This window comes from Phytophthora infestans, genomic scaffold, assembly GCF_000142945.1.
Source record: "Phytophthora infestans T30-4 supercont1.4 genomic scaffold, whole genome shotgun sequence".
NCBI lineage: Eukaryota > Oomycota > Peronosporomycetes > Peronosporales > Peronosporaceae > Phytophthora > Phytophthora infestans.
In genome coordinates this window covers 4,044,577-4,068,547 of record NW_003303755.1, presented here as the reverse complement: position 1 = coordinate 4,068,547, position 23,971 = coordinate 4,044,577, and the positions used below count along the sequence as shown (strand labels likewise).

The following is a 23,971-nucleotide window of genomic DNA, read 5'->3' as shown; positions in this document are numbered from 1 at the left end:
CTCTTTAAAGCTAGGCTATTCCTAAAAAAAATAGTAGCTTCAAATTTACATTTTGCTCTTTGAAAGTTAGGTTCGCGTACGAGTTCTCGCGACTTCGCTCTCCATTCATCGCCCTTTGTCGCGTCTCTTTCGGCTCTTATTAGTGCACTCTCTGTTAGGCGACGCTGCTTACAACTTGAGTACAGAGAGCTTTAAGTAGCGTAAATGAAAAAAAAAATCAACTATTTCCCACTGAAAACTAGAATATCAACTCGCAAGTTGAAAGTTTCACACATTTGACCATCCAAACGCACTTAGACGTCAGGTAGCGGGAGGAACTTGTCGACCTGCTCCTGAGACACACCCCGCTGAAGAAGGTCATGCCGCTCCCGAAGCAATGTGGCAATTCGCACGATTTCACTCGTAGATGGTGACTGTGTCGGCAACGATGTCTGAAGACACACCTGGGGGACGATAGGGTTCACCTTGGCAGTTTTTTTGTCCTGCTCGTCCTCAGTTTCGCTGTCCGACCCAGCAACGGCTCGATTTGGAGACGTAATGCTGACTTCAAGCATCCTAACGTCTTCCTCATCACGACTCTCAGTGTTGCGGCGACCGACTTGTCTTGGCGTTTCCGTGACAGCCAAATCAACCTGAAAGTCGGTGCTTTTGCCGCCGTCCGCAACCTCTTCAAAACTAGCATCGCTTTCAGCTTCGTCGTCGCTGATGTGCGAATCCTCACCGTCTTGGTCTACCGGTACAGAAGGTGGTGAAACTGCTCGTTCACAGGCATCAGGGTTGTCTTTCTCTGCAAATACTCTCTTGAGGGAGGCACCGTACTGATCAAAGGCCGAGGATGGACGTGCCTTTCCACCTGCTTGTCGTTGGAGACTGTCAATTTTCACGCGGATGGCGTGAATGGTACAGCCGCGGTGCCCAGCTTCCTCGATCTTGTGTAAAAGTCGGATGAGCATCCTGCCTTTCTCTCCTTTCTTCTTCGACTGCGTGTATGCAGCGTAATTATTCTTCATCCAGTCCACCAACAACTCCATTGCAGTCGGAGCACCAGGCAGCACCTGCTTCATCCAGGAGAGACGGCTGGCGGGACTATTACGCGTGTGCTTCACGGGGGGCTTCACCGCCATCGAAGTATCAATTCCTATCGTGCGTGCATCAAGGAAACTATGGGTCTGGATAGCAGGACCATCAAAGCTGTGGCTCTCTGGCTCCCCCGTCTCCTGTCCGTCAGAATTCTCAGCCGCGTCTTCACGCTCGTGTCCGGCGTCCCCTACCGTGAAAATCTCTTCAAGTACCGAGCCAAATTGTTCCCATGCTGCCGACCGTGACTTTTCTCCTCGCACTTCTCGATGCAGTACGTCGATCTTGGCACGCACAGTGTTAACAGCACAGTCTTGGATGCCAGCGTCCCTCATCTGCTTGACCAGATCTTCCAGCATCCTCCCCTTCTCTCCCTTCCTGGTAGCATGGGCGTACGTAGAGTAATTGTTTTTGAGCCAATCCACCAGCACTTCCATGCCACTTAAACCACCATAGGGCGAAGGTTCGAGCCAGGACAAGCGAGTATTTGGACGCTTCTGCTGATTCGGAAGGGCGGAGGAAGCTTCAGAATGTCCGTCCTTGAACAGCAGCGTCTGCAGACGCTCTCGGTAGGGTATCAGGTCTTCTGGTAGTGCGTGGTATAAAGTGGCTGCATCGTGTACTACCTCCTGGAGGTAGCTAACGTAGTCCAGGATTTGGTCCACCTCGCACTGGACTCCGAGGGTGTTGAGCTCCCGACACAAAGGCACGAGCACCTCCCGCTGGTGACTGGACGCGTGGTACACGACGCCGTTTAGCGCGAACCAGTCAACGAGAATCTGTAGCGGCTTCTGCCCGCCTGGCGACACGGGACGCAACCAGTTGACGTCCAGCGCAGACATTTCCGAGGGAGGGGCTTGATTGGGATAATAATGAAATTTGGTGCGACTAGACAAGGGACGGAATATAACGCCATCAATTTTAAAATACTAAAATTAGGCTATCTCCACTCGAGTTGCTATCGGAGTTGCTATTACTAAAATAGCGACGGAATCAGAAAGAATATATTCTGCTATCTCCACTCATTGCTATTTGAAAATAGAAATTCTGATTCGAGTTGCTATTCGGATCCCCAATAGCAACTCTGGTGCACGAATAGAAACTCACTCAACCGAAAGATCGCAGGCGCCATGGGGAGAGGTCGGAAGTGGTGTGCTCAGGAGGACGAAGCTCTGGCTCGCGCGAACAAGATTTCTGCGGAGAACCCAATACTTACCCAAAATTACAGTAGGCTTCTTCCCTTTTCCTTGGTAATAGCCCTTCCATGCGTTGAGGCACGCTGACCAGTCCCAGTGAAAACAATCTAGCGAGCCAAATAATCCAGGTAATCCTCTGTTTGCGTTAAAAGCTAGGATTTTCTCGGTATCTTCACGAGATGGCGATCGAAGAAACTCACGCCCAAAAATCTCGACGACAGACTTGCAAAATTTCTTCATGCATGAGGATGCTAGAGACTCACTAATGCGATAGTATTGATCTTGAGCATCTGCTGAATCACCCTTGGACAACATGTGCAGCGCAGCAGCAACCTTTTGCTCAGTGGAAGCCCCCATGAGCCCAACGGCATCGGAGTGTTGCTGAAAAAAGTGCTCTTGAGATGATAGTTCTCCACAAATTCTGTTGAACACCGCAATAGGAACACAATGTCGTCGCTCAAACAGCTTCTCGCTGTAATCAGGGTTGTCCCCAAGATAATCTCGCACCAGGGCTGCGTGTCCAGACGCAATGTCGCGCGCGAGGCGCTTGATTCTTCTTTTGTTTGAGCCTTGACGAAGTGAAGGAGCCGTCGCTTCTTCTGTTGGCTCCGCGCAGACCACAGCGAAAACAGCAGCTAAAAGATCATCGTCATCAGCGAGGAAAAACTAATCGTCACTGCCCTCCATTGCCGATAGAATAGCCTCCAGACGACTGGAGTTGGTGAAAAATCCTTATTTCTATTATCGCAGCGAATAGCAACAGCCAATCAGATTCGACAGATTGCAATACGGATAGCAACTACGAGTGGAGATAGCGAAGAAATGAAGTTTTAAATACGACCAGACGTCTACAAAAGGATCCGGAATAATTTTTTTGAGCCGATTAAAAATCGTCTTCTCTCTTCATCCTTCTCGTCGCTGTTAGAAGATTACGCCTTAACGCGATGCTATATTAATATCTCGTTGGGCATTAGCAAACCAATGATCCAACGTCGTGGATGTGACAAAAGTACCGACGGTTGGACACGATACATGAGCTCCATGTTTCGAATCAGAAGTAAACGCTGCGTGCCTGATTGTGAGACTGACCTGTTGAAATCTGTATCCGACTCCTGCAGATGAGAAGGGTGCTGCGAAGCTTTTGGGAACAGGTCATTTATGAGAACGGGATGGAGCCCAAGAGTGTTGGACACGCAACAGCAAGATAGAGGCTAACCCTAAATTCTATCAGTCTTCATTTTTCCTTCTTGGTATACCTCTGTGCTGCATCGGCGCAAACCACCGCGTTACTAGTAGTAGCTACTGATGGGGTACAGTAGCTGCAGAAGCGGGGTTGGCAGTGTGACGGCGTCACATAGTACCTTGCGCTAGAGGAAGTCTGCTTCCGAGAGTCGACAAACGCTCAGTTTACAGTAGTTTACTGGTCCCTTTTGTCGAAGGAAACGAAGCGACCAGCTTAAGGAAAGTTGTAAGTTGAATGTACTTATAGGTAGGCTAAGCTTGAGCTAAATAAAGAAACTAAAATTCACCTTTAGGGAAGCTATGTCATCAGCCAATGGTTGGCCTCTGACGACCGTACCAGGTATCCCGAAGTGTTGATGTGTCACACTTCATGTAACCAGAGGTACACATGAGGATTACGTTCCCCGTTACATCCCCCCTACTTAGTTTCGGTTTACCGACCAAATGAGATAGTGTACGTCACAAACTCTCATTCTCAAAGTCGAAATACATCGACTTGGCTGCGCGAGCGCGGCGAGGCTCACTTTACAGCTAGAGCCACGAGCAGCACTTGAGCGCTCTTCTTCTCGGTCTCCTGTTCGACCTTTGGCATGCCCTGTGGCACTATGAAGAGCGGTGCAAAAGCACACTCCAAGGCTGCTGCCGGAAAGGTGCAAGCCAAGAGCACTAAGCCTCGAGGCAAAGGCTTTGCACTCCAGGAGGCTACTAAGTAAGATTTACCACTAGATGATCAAGAGCCCGGGGGAGGTTGGGAATTGCGGATCTAGCGTTGGTAGTGATCACTGGATAATTTATTGGCCAGATCCTACCACCTAGTGAGCTTCCTTTTACACGTGCAGATCCGAAAGGTTAAGCGAATCTACTACTCGGCCGGGTATACTGAAGAAGCTCTCAACGCTCAAGAGCCCGCTTTACGAATCGGCAAGTACGACGCAAAGGAACGCAAAAGCAAGGAAATACACCCGCAAGGCAACCCTACGGCCAGTTTGCAGATCTAGGCCCTGAATTCACCAAGCTCGAATATTCGCTTGGGATCCAGAGCTACTATTGAACGGAAATCTTACCACCCCATCCCCACGTCTCACTAAGACACTCATGCTTCACCACTTTAGCTCTTCGGAAGTTACTGAGAGAGCAAGATCCAGCCCTACCGACGGGTACACAAGGTGAGGAAAGTTCAGCAGAACGCGGATCATCGGGGGACCCCCTTCGGCGGTCGGTGTCTGGGATGTGTTGGTAAGTTGGATCCAGCAATCGCACAGCTTTTGCTGATCCCGCTACACCACAAAGTCATGAACAATGCGCCACTTGCCGTTCGGCTTTCTGACCAAAACGTGAGTGTCGAGTGCAGAGACTTGCTATCGCGCACCAGCCCCGCCTCGTGCTTCGCACGGAAGCATGCGTCAATGACGTCATATTGCTCTGATAGCAAATACTATTGCCTTGTCACGCAGTATTTGGTCCCGGGAACCAGGTCAATCTCATGACACGCGCCTCGATCCGGAGGCAGGCCCGTCGGTGGGTCTTTCAAGACAACGTCTCCATACTCCTTCACCACAGGGTAGAAGGGGTCCGAAGGATCTTTAGCTTCGCCGATCCACTTCTTGCGCTCAGCGCCTTCTTGGTGTCCTCTAGGATCGCGTCGTCCACAACGGACGAGGAGCTCAGCTCGTCCTCAGGTATTATCAAGACCACCTCGGCTAAATCACCTGCCTTCAAGACTTCGACGAACTCGGCAACGGACATCTCGTCCAGCTCTAGCAGAGCATCTACAGCGGGCAGAGTGTCAAAGGCTGATGTCGCCTTCGATCTCTCCCGTCACTCCATTGACGACTGTGTACAGCTGGTCACAGCAATCACGTAAAGCCTTACCACTCGTCACGTTGGACACCTCAAGAGATGTCGTTACACCATTCATGCAGGTCGAAACTTACTTATTACCGTTTCCCGGCGATGACCCGGAGAGGTTGGCTCGCCGGAGCCTCGCGCTTCTTGCGCAGAGAGCAATAGGCCCTCACGTGCTTACTGCTACTGCACACAAAGCATCGGCGGATGCCGGCGCGCTGCTCCGCAGCAAGAAACTCCGCTTCTTCGTCTTCAGCATAGCTGAGGTCCATCGGTTCCGGACCGCTCGAAGATCTCGCGCTACTAGCGCTCCAACCAGGTCGAGCCGACCTGAAGTTGTGCTCGGCATTTAATGCCACATTCACCGCCTCTTCGAAAGAGTTAGGGTGTACACGGAACACTTCCGTTCGAGCTGCACTCACACGAAGTCCCTTCATGAACACGGTCACGCTGATCAGTTCCGGAAGAGAGTCCGCCGCCATTCCGGCGATAAGCGCTCTCAACTCTTGGACATAGTTCAATAACTTCTTCTTACCCTGCCGGGTAGCAAGGAGCTTCGACCGGATACGGTACGCCTGATTAGGCGGCGCGAACACGCGCGAAAGCTGTTGCTTCAGCTGGTCCCAAGTGGGAAATGCAGCGTCAACAGACGTGCCGCACGTTAGTGCCCATTCGCGAGCGCGACCTTCAAGCCTGGAGATAGCCAGCGCCACGCGCCGATGCTCAGACTGGAGCAGGGCCGATCGCATAGCCATCGCGTCCTCACCGGTCCAGAGAAGGAGATTCTTTCCATCCTTCTCCTCTCGGTTTTACGCTCACCAGGAGCGGTTTAGTCTCATTGCCCCTTCACGCGTCATCGCTTGGACGTGCTCCAAAAACGCGTTCTCATAGCGTGATTCCAGCCTGGCGGCGACCGCCTCTCTGGACCTTGCGATGCAAGATGAGCCACGCCCTCCGGGCCAAGCAAGTTTGTAAGCGTGTCCTGCTGCACCGGGGTCAAATTCGCGAACACGGGGTGTTCCATCCTCGCAGGCAATACAGTCAGCCGACTCAGATGCGGGATTAACTACACGTGCTACCAAGTGCAGCGGGGCTTCCGTAGCTTTAGCGTCAGAGGAAGACGGTCGACTCAAAGAGTCACTAATACTAAGCTTCTTTTCCAAGGGAACTAACAGCGCACGACCAGGGCACAAAGATAATACCTTAACTTTTATGCTTCAAAACCAGAAGTTATTTAGTTACTATTATTGCGACCAAGCCGCCTGGGGGTACATGTATCTGTTTAGCTATGTAGCATAGTTAAACCTAATCAGATGCATATCGTGTGACTTTCAGCCAACGTACTGAGAGACCATGTTAGCTCTCCAACTTATGTACTGAGCGTTTGTTAACTCTCCGGGTACGCCGCACCCCTGTGTTCTACACCATGTAACCCCGTTACAAAACATGTCAGCAGGTTAAATTTGCAGTGCACGCTTCGGTTCCGTTACAGAGCCTGCCCGTTCCGGCTGACGGTTGGAAGTCGATGAGTCTTGACTTCATCTTCGGGCTTACCGCCGACGGACACGGCAACACCGATATTTGGTGTTCGTGTGTCGGATGAGCAAGATGGTACATCTTACTCCAGTACCCGTTACCGTCACAGGCGAACATACCGCGAGGTTGTTCGTCAATCGCGTGTTCCGCTGTCACGGTCTCCCGGAGACGATTGTCTCGGACCGAGCCCGCTGTTCACGGCTGCGTTCTTGCAAACGATGTTCCCTTTGCTCGGAACTTGTCTGCAGATGGCCACTGCGGACCATCCACAGACAGACGGCCAGACGGAGCGCAGTTTGTGTGCGGGAGCCCCACGTACGCCGTCGAAGCAGCTTCCAGTTGTTGAGTTTGTGCTCAGCAACGCGGTGCACGTGTCCACAGGGCTCACGCCGCTCTACTGTAAAACATTTGTGCATGCGGACGCACAAGATTGCATACAAATGAAAAACCTCATGCTTTGAAGCTTACCTTTTCTCCTCTCCTATGCAAAATGCAAATCTTCCTGCAGATCCACTACTGCTGATCATCTGTCTCGTTAATGAACTTGTTGATGACATCGTCAGATTCGTTGATGGTCTCTTCAACCAGTTGCAGTCGCTCCAACGCTTCAACGAGTTGGTTTTCGTGCTCAGTTGCCGGACTTACCGCAAGCTGGCGTTTAAAGCCGCTTTGAATCACCGAAGCGCCGAGATCGTTCCACGCTGCCGTAGCCCAGTAGATAGCATCGTTTCTAGAGGGAGGATTAAGCTGAAATTTGCCGCCTGAATTTCCTTGACGGAATTGTTGTAGCTGCTCCGACACGTGCTGAACCCAGCGCTTTCGAAGGCGTTCATTAAGTGGTCGAAACCAGGATTTATCAGCTGGTTGGCACACAGAAGTTAATCCAGGAGGAACTTTAAGAAGGTGCACATTTAGCAGCTCTGCATGCTCAAGCACTTCATCAGTCCAATGAGCCGAGAAATCATCCCAAAGCAACAGTACCGGCTGTGCCTCATCTCGATTTGCGAAATGGTAGTCCAGAAAAGCGACGGATAAGCCTGAGTTCCACCACGCAGAGCTGTTGCCATAGATTTGCAGAGCAGCATCACTCTGAATTGTTTGCATTGTTTTCCACAAGGAGTCTCCAAAGCCATGTTGGGCCACGTAGTTGTAGGCCGCTTTGTCGGGGTTGCGCGAGGGCTCAGTCTTAACCACGAAAAAAGGGTCATACTGTTTTCCAGTCGAATCTGCCATAAACATGCCTGTCAGGCGTTCCTTGTCCTTTCCACCACATCTGACCCACACTGTATTGACACCTTTTCTGTCCACCGTCTGCTTGGGCAGATACTCGAAGCAAATGCCGCTTTGGTCTGCATTGTAGAACTTATCTACACCAAGATCATTTTTTGCTTGCTCTACCTCTTGCCAAAAGTTGTTGGCAGCGTCTTCCATGGCAGCAGGGGTTTTCTGGCCTTGACGAGTTTTTGTTCTCAAAGACAAGACATGACGAGACAGAAACCCCTGCTGCCAGCACCAACTCCCAGTGAAAACACCATCTGCTACGCCTTCGTCACGGGCAACTTCCTGAGCTTGAAGTTGAAGCATTAGACGGGACACAGGGATACCCTCACCACGTAGCGAATTAATCCACTCAACAATGCTTTCTTCTCCAGACTTGCTGATTGTTGTTGCTGTTCCTGGGGCTCTGTAAGACCTCAAATTTGCCGTAGCGGTGGAGGCAACCATGGCTTCAATGTGTGTACGCTGCTTCGACCACTCGTTGATCCGCTTGCGCTTTGATACGCGTTTTGCTGGGATGAGTTGGCAGTAAAATCTATCGAGAGTAGCATCCATGTCATCATTGTTGTCACGAAGGAAATTTATTACGTCCAGCTTTTTAGTGTAGCTCTCGCACTCGCGTTTGTAGCCGTTTGGCTTTCGCCCAGCGCCACCAGGAGCGCGGCTCCGCCCTCTTGCCATGCTGGCACTTGCAGGCTCTGAATGTGAAAGGCTGGTTGTCTGCTTGCTAGTAGTTTCACCGCGGCTTTATCCTGTGCATAAATAGTAGAGTGGGTAAAAATAGGTAGGTCCGCATGGACAAATGCTCCATAGTAAGTTTTTTTCAAATAGCTACATCATTATGATTGGCTAATTCTGGCGTCCGGATGGACAAAAGGTCCGGATGCACAAATGTTTTACAGTACTTGAATGTCTTCCGTCACACCAGAGTGCATCTCACTCTTCGAGGAGACGCGGCATCCTCTATTCTAAGTGGGGGGAGGGCTCGGAAAGCTCTTTCCTCCCAGGTCTCAGATGTGAGACCGGTTTCGCTGCGGAAACAAGTGTAGACCTTTGTGGATACCAAGCTAAGTATGATCAGCAGGGTCCGCAATGCCCCATGGCAGTGGCCCAGGGCAGACAGAAGGAGCACTCTGGCAAACATGGAAAAAGAAACTTAACTGTGTTTAAGGTGGGTCAATGAGTGTTATTAGACACGAGGAGGCTACCGCTAGACACTATCAGCTCTGTCGGCAGCAACAAGCTGAAGCACCGCTTCATTGGACCGTTCGCAGTCCTGGGCACGCATGGTGCGTCGTACACCATCGACCTGCCTAGTCTTTGATGACGCACCCGACGTTCTACGTTGGACGTCTTAAGCGGTGCCTTGATCAGCAGGGGGTTGCTGACTCGCAGAACCACCTAGGCCCAACTCCTCGAAGCGAGGTCCGGCCACAGATGTCGACGAGGGCGCCGAAGCAGGCTCCCAAGCCTCGACCGCGTACGTCGGGTACGTACTATACGCGTACGGCTGGGAGTGCGTCGAAGGCGGCTCCGGCCGTGGCAGCAGAGCCTCAACACCTCGGATCATGTGGAAGGCCTCGTCAAAATCGGACGAAGCGTCCCGGCCGTCCACCTGCTGATGCAGGCTCGAGACCTCTCGTTCCAACCGGTCCAGGCGGCCCGCAAGACGAGCGAGCACGCCCTGATTCTCGGTTCGGGCGGCAGCATCACTGCCAGCCCCAAGGTCAAGTGCAATCTCAAGCACGATGTAGCGTTGACGGAGGCGGTCAACTTCAGGTCCCTGCGTCGGACCCGCAGGTGGAGCACTCGGACGAGAGTAATGCTCCGGAAGCGCCTGGTACTCGTACTCGTACGAGGACACCTCCGCCCCTGCTTGACCGGAACGGAGCGGTCCACTACCACGTGGAGTGAAATCCCCAGGTGCCACGGCGTCGCGGTAAGCGACAGCTCCTCGTGACGTGGAGGGGCTATGCCCACTCCGAGAACTTGTGGGAGCCGATTGAGCGGCTCCTGAAAGACGGTTCGAAGGCTGTCGCAATCTGGGAACAGAAGCGGCGGCAGCTTCGTTAGTAGTTCGGGGATTTTTGCCCGAACGGGGTACGGACGTTGACGACACTCTGTACTCGCGCCCATCGTGAGCGCAAGAAGCCGCGCGCTTCAGAATGTCCCTTGGAAGCATGCGCTTGCTGACCAAGTGGGCGGATTGATCACGAAGACCACGTTGATCCAGGATGCGGGACAGCAGCTGATCTTGATGGAGCTCCCGAAACGCCAAGGGTGAGTACTTCAACCCACGCCCAGAATATGTCCTCACACGAGTTCCAGTTGTAACAGTTCTCGGGAAGAACTCAGGGGCAACCCCAGAGAGGGTAGAGACCACCCATATTCTCGGGCTTCTTGAGACAGGTCGTAAAGCCCTTAAGAGGGACACGGTGTGGCGCGAGAAGCACACACCCAGTCGTCTCCAAGCTGTCAGCAAACAACTGCTCCTTCTGGACAAGGGTGCGTTCGCAAATGCCCCTAGAGGTGTGGCCACCCACAAGGCCACGAGGGGTGACGAGAAGCTCCAGAAAGAGGTCTCTCCTCGGGAGGCCAATATCCTCTTAAGCTGATGGCAGCTCCTCGCTGACGCGTGTTACCACCAGACCCCCACGCGCACGCTGGGCAGCCTGGAAGTCCTCCTGCAGCTGGTCGAGGTCGTTAGAGATCTCCCGGGGCTCAGGAATAGCACCCTTCTCTTCTTCATCATCCGAGGAACCGAAGAGGACCCGATAGAAGTACTCAGTCTCTTTCTCCTCGCGGAGTGGAGACTTCAAAGTCATGCGTTTCTTAGAGAGCTTGGCGGCTTCGGCTGTTGCTTTGACAGTCTTAGCACGCGCAAGACCCTCGGCAAGCGAGATAAATATTTTGTTTTGAGAAGTTTCTCTTCATCGTCATCGCCAGCTTTGGGAGAGCCCTAAGCCTTCCTTGACGGCAGGATTCTCAGAGCGCACAGACGTCCTGGGCCTGTGATCGGAGTGATCACTAGCGAGCGAGTGCACGCCGTCGTGCTCGCTGGGCCTTGGAGTGTGCCCTTCCACGGAGCCCACAGGAGCATTGTTAGTGCCCCTGGACTCGGCCTCGTTCTCACTGCCCGAGCCGAACTCACGTTTAATGAACCACGGATTGGGTCGGTTGTCTGGAAAGACAGACGGTGACGAACTGCGACGCTTGCTCGATGGTGACGAAGATGAAGGTGATGCAGGCGACGAAGCCTGCTACAGCAACGGCGACGACGATGCGGAAGTTCAAGTTACAGATGGTCAAGCTGTAATCTACTCTCCTTAACCACCTCACAATATTAATATACTGCTTATATATGGTTTGGTTTGTTGCATCTTCTTCGATGGCCGCTCGCAAAAATGACAACTCTTGGGATAATCAGCCAATCACTGTACCGTATTTTAATGATTATCCACGGTCCACAACACAGATCACTGAGCTTAGCAAAGTCTCGCTTCATGCTAACGCACTGTGAATGTCATAATTTTGTGGTAAAACAACTCTAAAACCAAATGTCGCACCTTATACCGGGCTCGATTGCCCAGACTTTATCTAGTGTTTTGTATTCGGGGAAAAGCAAAGTTGTATCTTCTTTCATGGCTGACCCCATAGTTGCAACTACTGGTGGTGTGTGGTAGCTACAGAAGCGGTTTTCGCAGATCGAAGGTTGGTATTCAAGTTGAAGACTTGGTCTTCAATAAGGGCGTGCTGAAATCTCTATGCAACTGATGCAGATGCAAAGGGTGCTGTGATGCTTTTAGGAACAGGTCATTTATGAGGACGGGATGGAACCCATGAGTGTTTGGTCAGGCTACAGCAAGGTAAATACTAGCAGTAGATTCTATCAATCTTCACTTTACCTTCTAGGTATACAATTGTGCGAGATACTATCCGTAGTGAACATATTTCGGGCCACTTTTCAAACGTATAATTTTTTGTATGTCATGGATACCCCTATCGACATATTTTAGGCCAGCTGTTTTTACTATGGAGTACCGTACATCTCATCTCATAGAGCAACGGACATCACGATATGACCGTCTTGGGTCGACGGGACTGTTGTCGCCGAACTCTTTCTTACCAGCCTGCTCCGCATCCTATATGCTGTATCTGCTCTCTCTTTTGCTCATTCCGATGCCCCTGCTTCATTTGCCTTTCGTTTCGAGATTATATCCTGTTCTCGTTGGACCTAACAACCGCCAACATCATGTAGTAGCTTAAAAGCTTGCCACCCGAATAGTTTTCATCAACCCACTCGCCTTGTATCCGTTTTTTCGGAATCGGTGCAGCTAAGGTAGACGGTCGCGTCGTGGTATAGATCTCGCTCGCGCAGAGCTCGCTTTTGGCGCTCGGTTTCACTTCTGGCTGTGGCATGCCTCAGAATAATGGAGAGATGTGGTAGTATATCTCACTTGAAAAGGGTGGTTCGTTGCCAATCATTCCGGTCATCATCCGGTCGAGTGACAGTGGATACACGCCAGCCTTCTCAGACCCTTCCATCGCATTATCCGGGCAACACGCTTCAATCAACGGCACGCTAGAGGACCCCGAGGTACGAGGCCATGAACTCGCTGCCGAAGAGGCTCGCGTGACACTCCGCATGTCGTTGCTGCTGTCCGCAGCGGCATGCCGTCATTTACCGCGGTAATTGCTGATAGCCAGGTCCTGGCAGAGACCTTCTTTGGGCTCTTACCCTTATTCTTCGACTTAACAGTCTTCTCCAACAAGGGAACTCTTTGTGAGCCATATTCTTTGGCAACTGACGTCGGATAGACGCGCGCAATAACTTTTTCGAAAGAGGATCCCGTCTTCTTTCAGATATGGTACAGAGTGCGACATTGGACAATTATTAGTAGTTCTAATGGGCAATTTATCGCTCCTTATTGACTTGTAACAAGTCAATAAGGAACAATAAAGCCAATGACCCGAAATATTTCCTGGCCCGACATATGTAGAGTTTATTCCAAGAAGTTTTTTTTTAATGCTATATATTTAAAATCAGCAAACTCATTTTTTGGCCTCACACGGGACCAGAATCTGGTCCAGATGATAATTCATGTACAGGTACCTGTAAAAATGTACTTAAGTATTCTCTATCAAGCTGTTAAAAAGCCATTTATCTCTGTTACTCCTTTTTGTCTTTACCCTTCGCAGAGCTCTTTTCTGCCTCGAGACGTTCCAAATACTTCTTATTTTCCGCTTCCATCTTGAGCAAATGCTGCACCTCTCCATCCGCCTCGCGTTTCGCACGATCCCACTCCTCTGCATCACGGATTTCAGCTCGTTTGCGAGCATTTTCGCCATGCCACTCGGCGTCGGCAACTCGCTTGGCCTCCTTGATCTTGTTAATTTCAACCTGGTGTGCTTGTTCTTTCATGTCCGCTAGCAATTGTTCACTTTTGGCTTCAGACTCGAAAAAGCGAGCTTGGTTCTTCTTCAGAGACGTTGCAATACTTGCAAGATCTGACTGGTTCAGAATATTGTTTCCAACCTCCACAGAGACCAATCTGCTATTCTTTGACATCGCATGGGCAAGTGCACGGCCGCCTTCATGAGATATACCCGTGTTGAATAGATCCAGCGAAGTTAGGGAGATGTTTGAAGCCAGAGCTGTAGTGAAGGATTCCACGTGAGCAAAGGCTACAGCTAAATGTGGAGGCATTTTGGTAGGAGACCCAGGCTTGGCGTTAGAATTGTTGCTCGTACTGCCAGTTGACTCCATTGACAATTGAAACACTGGATTCGAGTTAAGAATGAGCGAATTCAGGATCGTATTGAAACTGAGGGCCTCTCCGATAGGCTGAAGTGATGCGTTAGTGAGGTGGTTGAAGCCTAGATCCAGTACTTGTAGCTTCTTGTTGACTCGCAGCATATTTACAATTGCCACACCAACGATATCTGTGAGCCCGTTGTTGGATAAATCGAGAGACGTCACGTTCATGTTGCTGCGCATAGCACGCAGTAGTGCACAGCAAGCCAACTGAGAGATGCCACGCACAACTAGATGCTTCGGAGCTACGTTTGCTTCGATCTCGCGAACCATCGTGGTCGACTTAGGTTCACGTTCTAGAGCGTCTTTCTCCAATGCAATAGCACTGCTCAAAGCATCCTGATAGACTTTTCTCGTACGCTGTAGCTCGATCTTGTGTATGACCGCATCATATTCAACAAGCGCTGCCTCGTATTCTTCATCGTATCGTTCTTGAAGAGCAGATAAGCGGGAGTTCGAGTCGCCAGCGCCAATAGAGTAGCTGGCAAACTAGCAACGACAACACTCAAGGATTTAGCTTACGCGGTCACAGCTTCTACAAAAGGACAAAAGGCCAAACCTCTGCTTGTAAGTCTTCTGAAGCCAACTCGACAGCTACTCGGCGAGCCGGCGCAGCCTCAGATTGATCCATCGTGTAGTTGCGTCGCTTCCTGCAATGTGAAAGTGAAACTGGCGAAAGACAACCTCCACTAAAGTAAAAAAAAAGGATCACTAATAATGATTGCATACGTAGTCCTCGGAAATGGTAGTAACCTGCTTCAAGATCGTATCGTGCGCATACCAACTTAAAACGCCGTCGTATTAAAGGTATCCGAAAGTATCAGCTACGCCATACATCACAGCTCGAGTTATTCCAAGTTCATCGTCTATATCACTATCCTAATGATGATCGGGGTGTTCCTTGATCCGTCTTGAATAGTCGGCTGCGGATATGTCCATGGGGTATGAGGTCCGTCTGACGTCTCTGTATCGCTCGTGTCTTCGTGCTCACCTTCGTTGGCAAGACAATTGCCAGCAGAGACTGATGGTACTCTTCAAACGCTTGGGAGTGTCGATTATCCCGGATCCGTTCTTTTCGTGCTTCCCTCCTCAAACTGTCAATTTTCGATCGAAGCGTACAATGAGAATTTTCAGCGTCTCTCATTTCCTTGGCAAAGCTCCGTCAGTATTTCAACTTTGGTGGTCGAGTTACGGTATGTCAAGTAGTGACAATGAAGCCAAACAACAAGTACAGTAGTTGCATGGGGCTCAACCCGCCAAAAGATGCAGGTTTCATCCAGGCCAAGCGTGTACCACATGCTTACCGGGCATGACAAACGCTGCTTGGAGGCGAAAGACAAAGCACGCAAAGCTGAAAAAGTTGCCATTGACATTACTTTCTTCCAGCGAAGTCAACAGTCTCAACAAACCGAACCGAACTACTCCAAGTGCAGCGGGAGGAGCGAGTCAATGGTCTCTGGATCAACCCCTTGTTGCTTTAACCCTTGGCGGGCAGAAAGCAGCTCAAAGCGGCGGCGGATCTCCGTCGTGTCCAGAACCGGGCAAATTGGCTTCAAAATGGCACCTGGACGCTGTCGCGCTTCGGGATCTTGATCCTCAGCATCACTCTTGTCTTTCACATTAGACTCCGCGCTCACAGTATCACAAGGCACCACCGACCTCGTACGCGGTCTTTGACTTTTGCGGTTTCCAGAGGGCGACGTGTTTTTCTCTTGCTTGTTTGCATCATTCCCAGCAGTAGCTCGTTCCGCAGCACGATCGCGCATGTTCGCCCTCTCCTCCTCAGTAAACATTAGTGGCAAAAGGCGATCGAAGTAGTGATTGGCTTCAGCCGAGCTGCATTTATTGCCTTCTGCTCTCTTTCGCACACCGCTCTTCAGACGATAAATTTGCGAACGGATAGAGCTAATCGTCAATCCGTAGATTCCGTTCGTCGCCATCTCTTCTCCCAGCTGCTCTAACAGATCGATTTTGCGCTTGGACGTGCGGAATGCCTCCCCATTACGCTCCAGCCAGGACATCACTAAGTCCATTGGAGTCGGAACGCCTGGAGATGCGGATTCCATCCATCGCAGGCGTGGGGTAGTGTGAGGAGTTGAACGCTTAGGTCGTCTCATGACGTTTACTTTCTCTTAGTTTTACTGCTCAGTCCTACAAAGCCAACTTGTTTGTCTGCATTCTTGAGTATGCCTTGGTCCCAGATTCGTCGTCGTCTCCCACTGATAGTTGAAGCAGTACTGAAGTTAACGGGTCCACCTTACGTATATTGTTTTACCCTTCCTTACGTCGGGCAATCGGGCACCGATCACAGCCTGATCACGAGCTTGCCGATGTTCTTCTGCGCATACAAGCGGTCAATGGCATCCGGGATACTCTCCAAGCCGCGGAACTCGGTAGGATCAATGCCAGCCTTCAGTTTGCCCTCATTGATCAAGCTCAGCAGATTCTGCAGATGCTCATGGGCATGCTGAGCGTGGTGAAAGAGCAGAAACCCACGCAGCGAAGCGGAACGGAGCTGCATCTTGCGGTTTTGCTGGTACCCGTACTGCGGGTCCGTGCCAGCATCACCGTGGTAGTGCGAAACATTACCGAACACAATGATGCGACCAAAGATCGCGATGTTGTCCAGCACCGCCTTGAACAGCTCCCCGCCCACACTTTCAAAGGCGAGGTTAATACCAGCCGGGTATTCTTTCTTGAGTACTTCGTTTAGATCCTCCTTCTTGTAGTTGATAGGGCGGTCTACACCAAGTGACTTGAGGTACTCCACCTTCTCGTCGGAGCTGCACGCCCCAATAACGTGGTTACCAGCCAGTTTTGCTAGCTGCGCAACGAATTGCCCAGTAGCACCGGCAGCGGCAGACACGAATACTGTTTCGTTGGACTTCATTTCACCTGCCTTCTCCAAAGCCAGAGACGCGGATACGCCGCAGACCGTGAGGGGGATCACGGACGGCGACAACTCCGGCGTCTTGACGATCTTGGCCGTTGGAACCTCCGTGTACTCGGCAAAGGCCCCCAAATCTACACCAATAAGCAACCAACCATGAAATGAGATTGTCCGTAGCCATAGTGTCGAAAGGTGTTGAGCTTACGTTGGTAAGCGACGGTCTCGCCAACGCTGACGTCGGTCACCCCCTCAGCCACAGACTCCACAACGCCCACTGTATACACCACAATATCTTTGTTAGTATGCATTCTAACAGCTATAATATGATTTGAGTCTGTGTCGTAGGTGACCTCCTTCGAGCCCGCAGTTGATGGGGAGCGACGTGCGGCCGTAGCCTCCGTTCGTAATGTTGATATCCGTCGCGTTGATACCGAGGAAATGGTTCTTAACCACCACATTACCAGCCGACGGTTTAGGCAGCTCCTGGTCCACCTCGATCTTCGTGGCCTTGCGGAAGTTCGTCGACCACGTGTGGACTTGAACGCGGCGGAATGAAGGCATCTCAAACTCAAATTGGGCACTACCGTGCAATTGACACGCTAGTGCAAGAGCATCGAATTGGATTGGAATCATGCGACGTGTGAGACCCGGGTTTTTGATTACGAATCAGACTAAGCTTGGATTTATTAAGAGAGGCCCGTAAGCGGTTCACTTCAAGTTGCAATCTACAGACGGACGATGAGCTTGCCAATGTTCTTCTGGGCGTACAGACGCTCAAGGGCTTTAGGAATGCTCTCAAATCCTTGGAACACGGTGGGGTCTATGCCTGCCTTCAGTTTTCCTTTTTTGAACAAGCTTTACGAGACGCTGCAAGTGCTCAGGCTCGTCCTTCGGGTGGTGGCGTCGTTGAAAGCCACGCAGCGAGGCGGAGCGCAATTGCATCTTGCGGTTCTGCTGATAACCGTATTGCGGTTCGTCGCCAGCGTCGCCGTGGTAGTGGGAGCAATTACCAAAGACGATGATGCGGCCGAAAATGGCGATGTTGTCCAGAACGGCCTTGAACATGTCGCCGCCAACACCTTCGAAAGCGAGATCAATGCCGCTTGGGTATTCCTTTGTTAGGACAGCGTTAAGATCCTCTTTCTTGTAGTTGATAGCGCGGTCTACACCGAGTGACTTAAGGTACTCGACCTTTTCATCCGAACTGCAGGCGCCGATCACGTGGTTTCCAGCAAGCTTGGCGAGTTGGACAGCGAATTGACCGGTGGCTCCTGCAGCTGCAGACACGAAGACCGTTTCGTTGGATTTCATTTCTCCTGCCTTCTCAAGAGCAAGGGACGCGGACACTGCGCAAACAGTTAGAGGGACGAGAGCGGGCGGGTGTAGGTCCTAAACTGTCCTATTTGTCCTAAATTTTACAGGGAGATTTTGGAGATGTGTCCTAAAAAGCGACTAATCCTTCGTTACAGAATATTATAATTTGTGTCCTCCAGATTGTCCTAAACCTCAAATAAAAACTTTTTCCGGACTATCTACGTAAATTTACGTAAGAGTTACTTAAAACTCATTGGCTTTACTTATTGTCCTTGGGCACACCAACCATTTCTGAAAGCATCATGGACCATCGCGGCTACTCCTTCTGCAGCTAGGGCGCTCGTCTATCTGGCCTCTGCTGCCACCTGCGGAAGCAATGTCTTGTCCGCTCTGCTCACGAGCGCGAACGTTCAACAGTGCGGCACGGACCACTGAGATCCCGGACCAGGCCACCATTGACAAGATGTGCGCCTCGACTGCCTGCAACACCCTGCTCGCTGACGTGAAGGCCATGAACCTGGAGGAGTGCCAACTGCCGGTCGGTGTCGGTTCCAACCTGAAGGCCGACCTGGTAGTCTACGTGCCGTCCAACTGCCCATCGACGTCGGCTCCCAGCCCGGACTCGCCTGCCACAAACGCACCTGTTGTCGACACCCCGACGACGCCAGACAACTTGACGAACCAGGCCGAGCACACCGCCGCGCTAACCAAGACCCCCATCGCTTGCTAACCGCGTCTTCGGATCGACTTGCAGCCAAGTAGCCCTTGTGAGTACTTTGCTGCTTTTTGAGCCCCCCCCCTTTGTCGTCACGTTCTGATTATTAACCGTCGTTTGCTGTGCATGTTGAAGTCGCTCAACCGTTATTAGCGGCTATTATTACCTTCAATGACTATCATCCTTTGAAACACTTTAAAAATATTGTCACACACTTTGAAGTAGAAAAGTTTCGTTGAGGTGCTTTTCGCGCACAACAAAGAGTCGGCTGCTCTTGGAGAGAGGGGCGCTAAGATGATTATTGTTTCTAGCTAGGCCAGTTGAGGATGTTTTGAGGACAGTACATGTTGGGCTTGGTGTTGTCCTAATAGGACAGTGGTCTGAGCTGCAGTCTGTCCTAATAGGACAGCTGAGTGTCCAGTTGTCGAGTGTCCTATTAGGACACGCGGACCCTGGCTTGTTTCGTCCTAAAACTCATTGTGTTGTCCTAAATATCGGTTTTTTTATGAGCCGAATTGCTAGTTTTTATCCCAGGTTTTAGGACAATAGGACACTTTATGTAACGGGGTACGTAGCACTAAGTGTACCCTGGTTACATGAAGTGTGACACTTCACACTTCAGGAGTATGACATGTCATACTCCGGGATATTTGGTACAAGGTACCAAGGTCATTCAAAACCAACCATTGGTTAAATGACATTGCATTTCTATAGGTAACTGATAGTTTGTATTAACCTCAAACTTACCTACCTATAAATATACTCAGTTTACAATCTACCTTATTTAGGTCACTCCGCTCTCTTTAATTAAAGAGGGGACCTGTGAACTGCCGTTCACCGAGAGTTTGTATACTCTCGGAAGATAACTTCCTCTAGCGCAAGGTGCTGTGTGACCCCGTCACACTTGGTAGCACTTGTAGTCAATCCACGCCATCGCGGGTAGACTACCTGAACCTCCGAAGTTCGTTGCCATGGATAGGGACGACTTCTCCCATATGAACGACTCTTAGTTCGAGTCGGTTCGGAAGATGGCAGGCATCTTCGGGATGGAGGCCCTGCAGAGCCTGGTGGTATCAACACCGGCTGAGCAGCTCGAGCGCGTCAATGCATTCGACGCGTACGAGCAGGGCCTCATCGCGCATGTGCGGGAGAACCTGCAGGCTCCGGCGGCGGAAGCAAACCCGCCTCACCCGAAGCCAATACGGCTGAAGGTAAAGCCGTATGAAGGGAAGGAAGGCGAGAACCTTCACTTCTGGGTCCGAGAAGTAGAGCTCGCGATGGACGCGGCTCTGATCTCGACCGAGCAACTGCGTGTTGCTTTTGCACTCTCCAACCTTAGCGGTCGTGCTAAGAGTTGGGTGTACACTCGGGAAGCGACATCCCCTGGATGTTTCACATCCTGGGCTCAGCTGTGCCAACAGCTCCGAGCCGCGTTCCTCCCGGCGAACTACGAGTACCGCCAGCGTTCGCGCTTCCTCGCGTGTAAACAAGGAAGACGCGAACTGCACGAGTATGTGCAAGAGATACGGGAGCTCACGGCGTCCCTAGTGGGAAACCCACTCAATGAACACATCAAGATGACTGTGTTCATGGACGGCCTTCGAGTGGGCCCCGCACGCACTCAGCTGTTCCGGGTGCAGGCAAGCACCCTTGAAGAGGCGATTCAAGTGGCTCTTCAAGAAGAATACAGCCATCGCCAGGCGCGTACGCCGGCCTCAGCGTGGCCTGGGAGTTCCTTGTCGGCTCCCGGTCGAACAAGCCCCAACGGACCAGTTCCCATGGAACTCGGGTCCGCCGAACAGCGTGACATCCGCTGCTTCGGCTGTGGGAAGATGGGCCACTTCAAGCGCGACTGTCCCGCGGAAAGACTCCGCAGACGGTCCTTCCCCAAGCCCGTCCTCAAGGGTCGCTGGCAGAAGCCAGGATCCCGGGGACAGGGGAACGCAGGGAACCAGTAGGGGCGGGGCGCCCTACTGGGGAAGAACTAAGTCTTCGTGATGGGTGCGCGGGTGGCGCGTACCACGGGGACTTAGCCCCTGAGAGTCTTCGCACTCTCGAATCGGCGAAGAGCAGCGGCGGGTTGCTCGTAGTACACGGATGTGTACGGGGGTACGATCACCCCTTTAGAATCTTGATTGACTCTGGGGCGTCGAAGAATTTCGCACGCCGCCAGACGGTTGCTCGTAACAGCAACAAGTTGTCCGAAGCTTTGCGAGAAAGCAAGGGCAACGGGACGGTGTCAGTGCGACTGGCCGACGGGAAGGTCGTCACTGTCCCCAACGTCCAAGTGGATCTGGCTGTCAAGTTTGAAGACTTTGACAGCCTCGAACAGTTCACTGTTCTCGATATGGATCCATATGATATGATCCTGGGCATGCCCTGGCTTGAGAAGCACGAGCCCTGGATCGACTGGCGAGGCAAGGCAATCGGTGCCAGCCGCCCTGCGCAGTCCGACAGAGCATTGGTGAGTCATGTTCCCACCTCTGTCAGGACCCGGGGCGCCCGCGAGGGCTGCCAGGGTACCAAAGCATCCGGCAGATGCTTGGGAGTCGTCGACGTATATGACGACTCCGAGGATGTTTTGATGGTGGCCGCGCCCAGGAGAGGCGCCGGCCAAGTGGGTAACTTAGGTCCACAGGCGGGTAACTTAGTTCCGCAGACAGCTGCAGCTGTCATGAACACTGAGAACAGCGTGTTCAGAGTGGGTAACAGAGTTCCACTCACGGTCGCCCAGACCATAACTGAAGAGGAAGACGTCGGATACGCTTCCTGTGTGAGTAACACAGTGCCACACGCGGTCGCCCAGACCTTAACTGAAGAGGAAGGCGTTGAACACGCTTCCTGTGTGGGTAACACAGTGCCACACGCGGTCGCCCAGACCTTAACTGAAGAGGAAGGCGTTGAACACGCTTCCTGTGTGGGTACAACAGTACCACACGAGGCCACGAGTGCCTCGGATGTCGTAGCGACGACATCCCTAGACGTGGGCAGCAAAGCTCCCCGTCACAGAAGCCGTCGGCAAAGACGCCGCCGCCGCCTCAAGTCGGATCCGAACTTCGTTCCGATCGACGTCGCTTCAAGCGACTCGGAGTCCAGGGCCCGGGCTCCTCCGACAAGGCCGGTGGAAGAGTGTTATCACATCTTCGATAGCGAGACGGGTTTACCCGTCAAGCCATCTGGTGTCCACTTGGAACCGTTGCCAGAGGTTGCAGAGATACTGAACCTCGAGGAAATGACGGCTGAGTCTTTCCTGGCCAACCTCAAGGCTGGAGAGATCGCTGAGATGGTACTCATGAGACCTGAGACCACTCAGGAGGAGCTGAACTCCTCCTCTGTCTTGGACGAGAACGTCCTGGAAGACATGAACAAGCAGCGTCAGGCGCGCTTGGGTTCTGAGATTCTCAAGAACCCCAAGGATCCGGTGTATCCTTTGGTGACGGAGTATGCGGACGTGGTGAATAAACACCCACCGACCCAACTCCCACCGGATCGAGGCGTACGGCACGAGATTGATCTCGTGCCCGGCACAAAGTATTGTGTCACGAGGCAATGGCCTCTCCCGCGCGAACAGTGCGAGGTCATTGATGCCTTCTTCGCCGCGAAAGCGAAGGCAGGCATGGTGCGGGAGTCGAAATCCCCGCACTCGACGCCGACTTTCTGCGTTCGTAAGCCGAACGGAAAGTGGCGTCTGGTTCACGCTTATAACAAGCTGAACAACGCAACGGTGCCGGCCCAAACACCGATCCCACGAAAGGATGTGTTGTTGAACAACATGGCCGGGAGCGTACTGTACAGTGCGCTGGATTTGGTAGACGGATACTACCAAATCCTGATGCAAGAGAGTGACATCCCGCTCACCGCGGTAAGCACTCCAAGCGGCATGCTTTGGGAGTGGCTCGTCATGCCGCAGGGCTTGTCTAACGCCCCGGCGACGTTCAATCGCCTGGTGACGCAATTGTTCCGCCCTTTGCGTACCTTCGTACAGACGTACTTCGACGACATTTTCGTCCATAGCCGTGCCGAGGGAGGCAAGACGGCCATGGAGGTGCATCTAGGACACCTCCGTCGAGTGTTGGACGTGATGCGAGCGAACAAGCTCTACGCCAACATCGACAAGTGCGTTTTCGCGTCACCAGAGATCAAAGTTCTCGGTTGCTTCGTAAGCAACGTGGGCGTTCGGGCTGACCCAGACAAGGTCAAGGCCATAGCAGCATGGCCGACGCCCCGATCCCAGAAGGATCTTCGAAAGTGGTTGGGTTTGGCCAACTACCTTCACAAGTACAGCGCTGGGTACGCGGGCTTCGCTAAGCCCTTGTCGAGCCTCCTTCAGAAGGACGTCGACTGGCGCTGGGAGCAAGAGCACCAGGATGCTTTTGACAGCATCAAGGCCAGTCTCCAAGAGGCCCCTGTCCTGGCTCTGCCGGACGAGACGAAGCCGTTTAGCGTCGTCTGCGATGCCTCCGATTACGCCATCGGGTGTGCATTGCTGCAGGACGACACGGCTGGACAGGAACGAGTCATCTCATTCCAGTCCAGGCAGCTCAAAGCCGCCGAGCGGAACTACCCTGTCCATGACAAGGAGCTCCTGGCAATGAAATATGCCCTTGTGAAGTTCCGTGTTCACTTTCTGGGCTCTACCCCCTTCGTGATCTACACAGACCACGCGTCCTTGAGGACGGCGACTAACTCGCCTCACCTCTCCCAACGGATGGCGAGGTGGCTGTCCTTCTTCGCGGAATATAACTTCCGCGTCGAGTACAAGCCGGGCAAGCTCAACGTGCTTGCGGACGCCCTCTCTAGGCGTCCCGACTATGAGTTGGCCCACATCACGCGGGTGACAACGGATCTATATGATCGGATACGCATGGCGTATCGGGACGATGAGGCTGTCGCGCCTATCGTCAAGTTCCTTAAGGCCGGAACGAGCGCGAAGTCCGACTGGCTCTCGTCGCGACAGCGCTCACGGCTCCACCGATATGAGTGGAAGGAGGGCCTCCTCTATTATCGGGTGGAGTTCGCTTCATCCGTCACGGGTGGTCGTACCCAACAACGAGATCTGAAGA

General features: G+C 52.2%; 5 protein-coding genes and 1 pseudogene across 5 annotated transcripts; 1 reads left to right on the top strand and 5 right to left on the bottom strand.

Moving 5' to 3' along the window:
* Positions 1-293: 293 nt before the first annotated feature.
* On the bottom strand, positions 294-1,919 carry PITG_03927 (uncharacterized protein; the record flags this gene model as incomplete). Its single annotated transcript, XM_002906915.1, has 1 exon — positions 294-1,919. The coding sequence occupies one exon, from the start codon at positions 1,917-1,919 to the stop codon at positions 294-296; it is 1,626 nt and encodes a 541-aa protein (XP_002906961.1).
* Positions 1,920-13,344: 11,425 nt separating this feature from the next.
* Positions 13,345-14,160, bottom strand: PITG_03926 (uncharacterized protein; the record flags this gene model as incomplete). The annotated part of the gene is made up of 1 exon (XM_002906914.1): positions 13,345-14,160. The coding sequence occupies one exon, from the start codon at positions 14,158-14,160 to the stop codon at positions 13,345-13,347; it is 816 nt and encodes a 271-aa protein (XP_002906960.1).
* A 1,247-nt stretch (positions 14,161-15,407) lies between these two features.
* PITG_03925 (uncharacterized protein) lies at positions 15,408-16,106 on the bottom strand (the record flags this gene model as incomplete). Its single annotated transcript, XM_002906913.1, has 2 exons — positions 15,408-15,601; positions 15,746-16,106. 2 exons carry the CDS (start codon positions 16,104-16,106, stop codon positions 15,408-15,410), a joined length of 555 nt encoding a protein of 184 aa, XP_002906959.1.
* Positions 16,107-16,232: 126 nt separating this feature from the next.
* PITG_03924 (alcohol dehydrogenase, putative) lies at positions 16,233-17,468 on the bottom strand (the record flags this gene model as incomplete). The annotated part of the gene is made up of 3 exons (XM_002906912.1): positions 16,233-17,013; positions 17,085-17,153; positions 17,230-17,468. The coding sequence occupies 3 exons, from the start codon at positions 17,438-17,440 to the stop codon at positions 16,295-16,297; spliced, it is 999 nt and encodes a 332-aa protein (XP_002906958.1).
* A 231-nt stretch (positions 17,469-17,699) lies between these two features.
* PITG_03923 (uncharacterized protein) lies at positions 17,700-18,190 on the bottom strand (the record flags this gene model as incomplete). Its single annotated transcript, XM_002906911.1, has 2 exons — positions 17,700-17,705; positions 17,741-18,190. 2 exons carry the CDS (start codon positions 18,188-18,190, stop codon positions 17,700-17,702), a joined length of 456 nt encoding a protein of 151 aa, XP_002906957.1.
* Positions 18,191-18,559: 369 nt separating this feature from the next.
* On the top strand, positions 18,560-18,917 carry PITG_22721 (annotated as a pseudogene; the record flags this gene model as incomplete).
* Between the last annotated feature and the right edge of the window lie 5,054 nt (positions 18,918-23,971).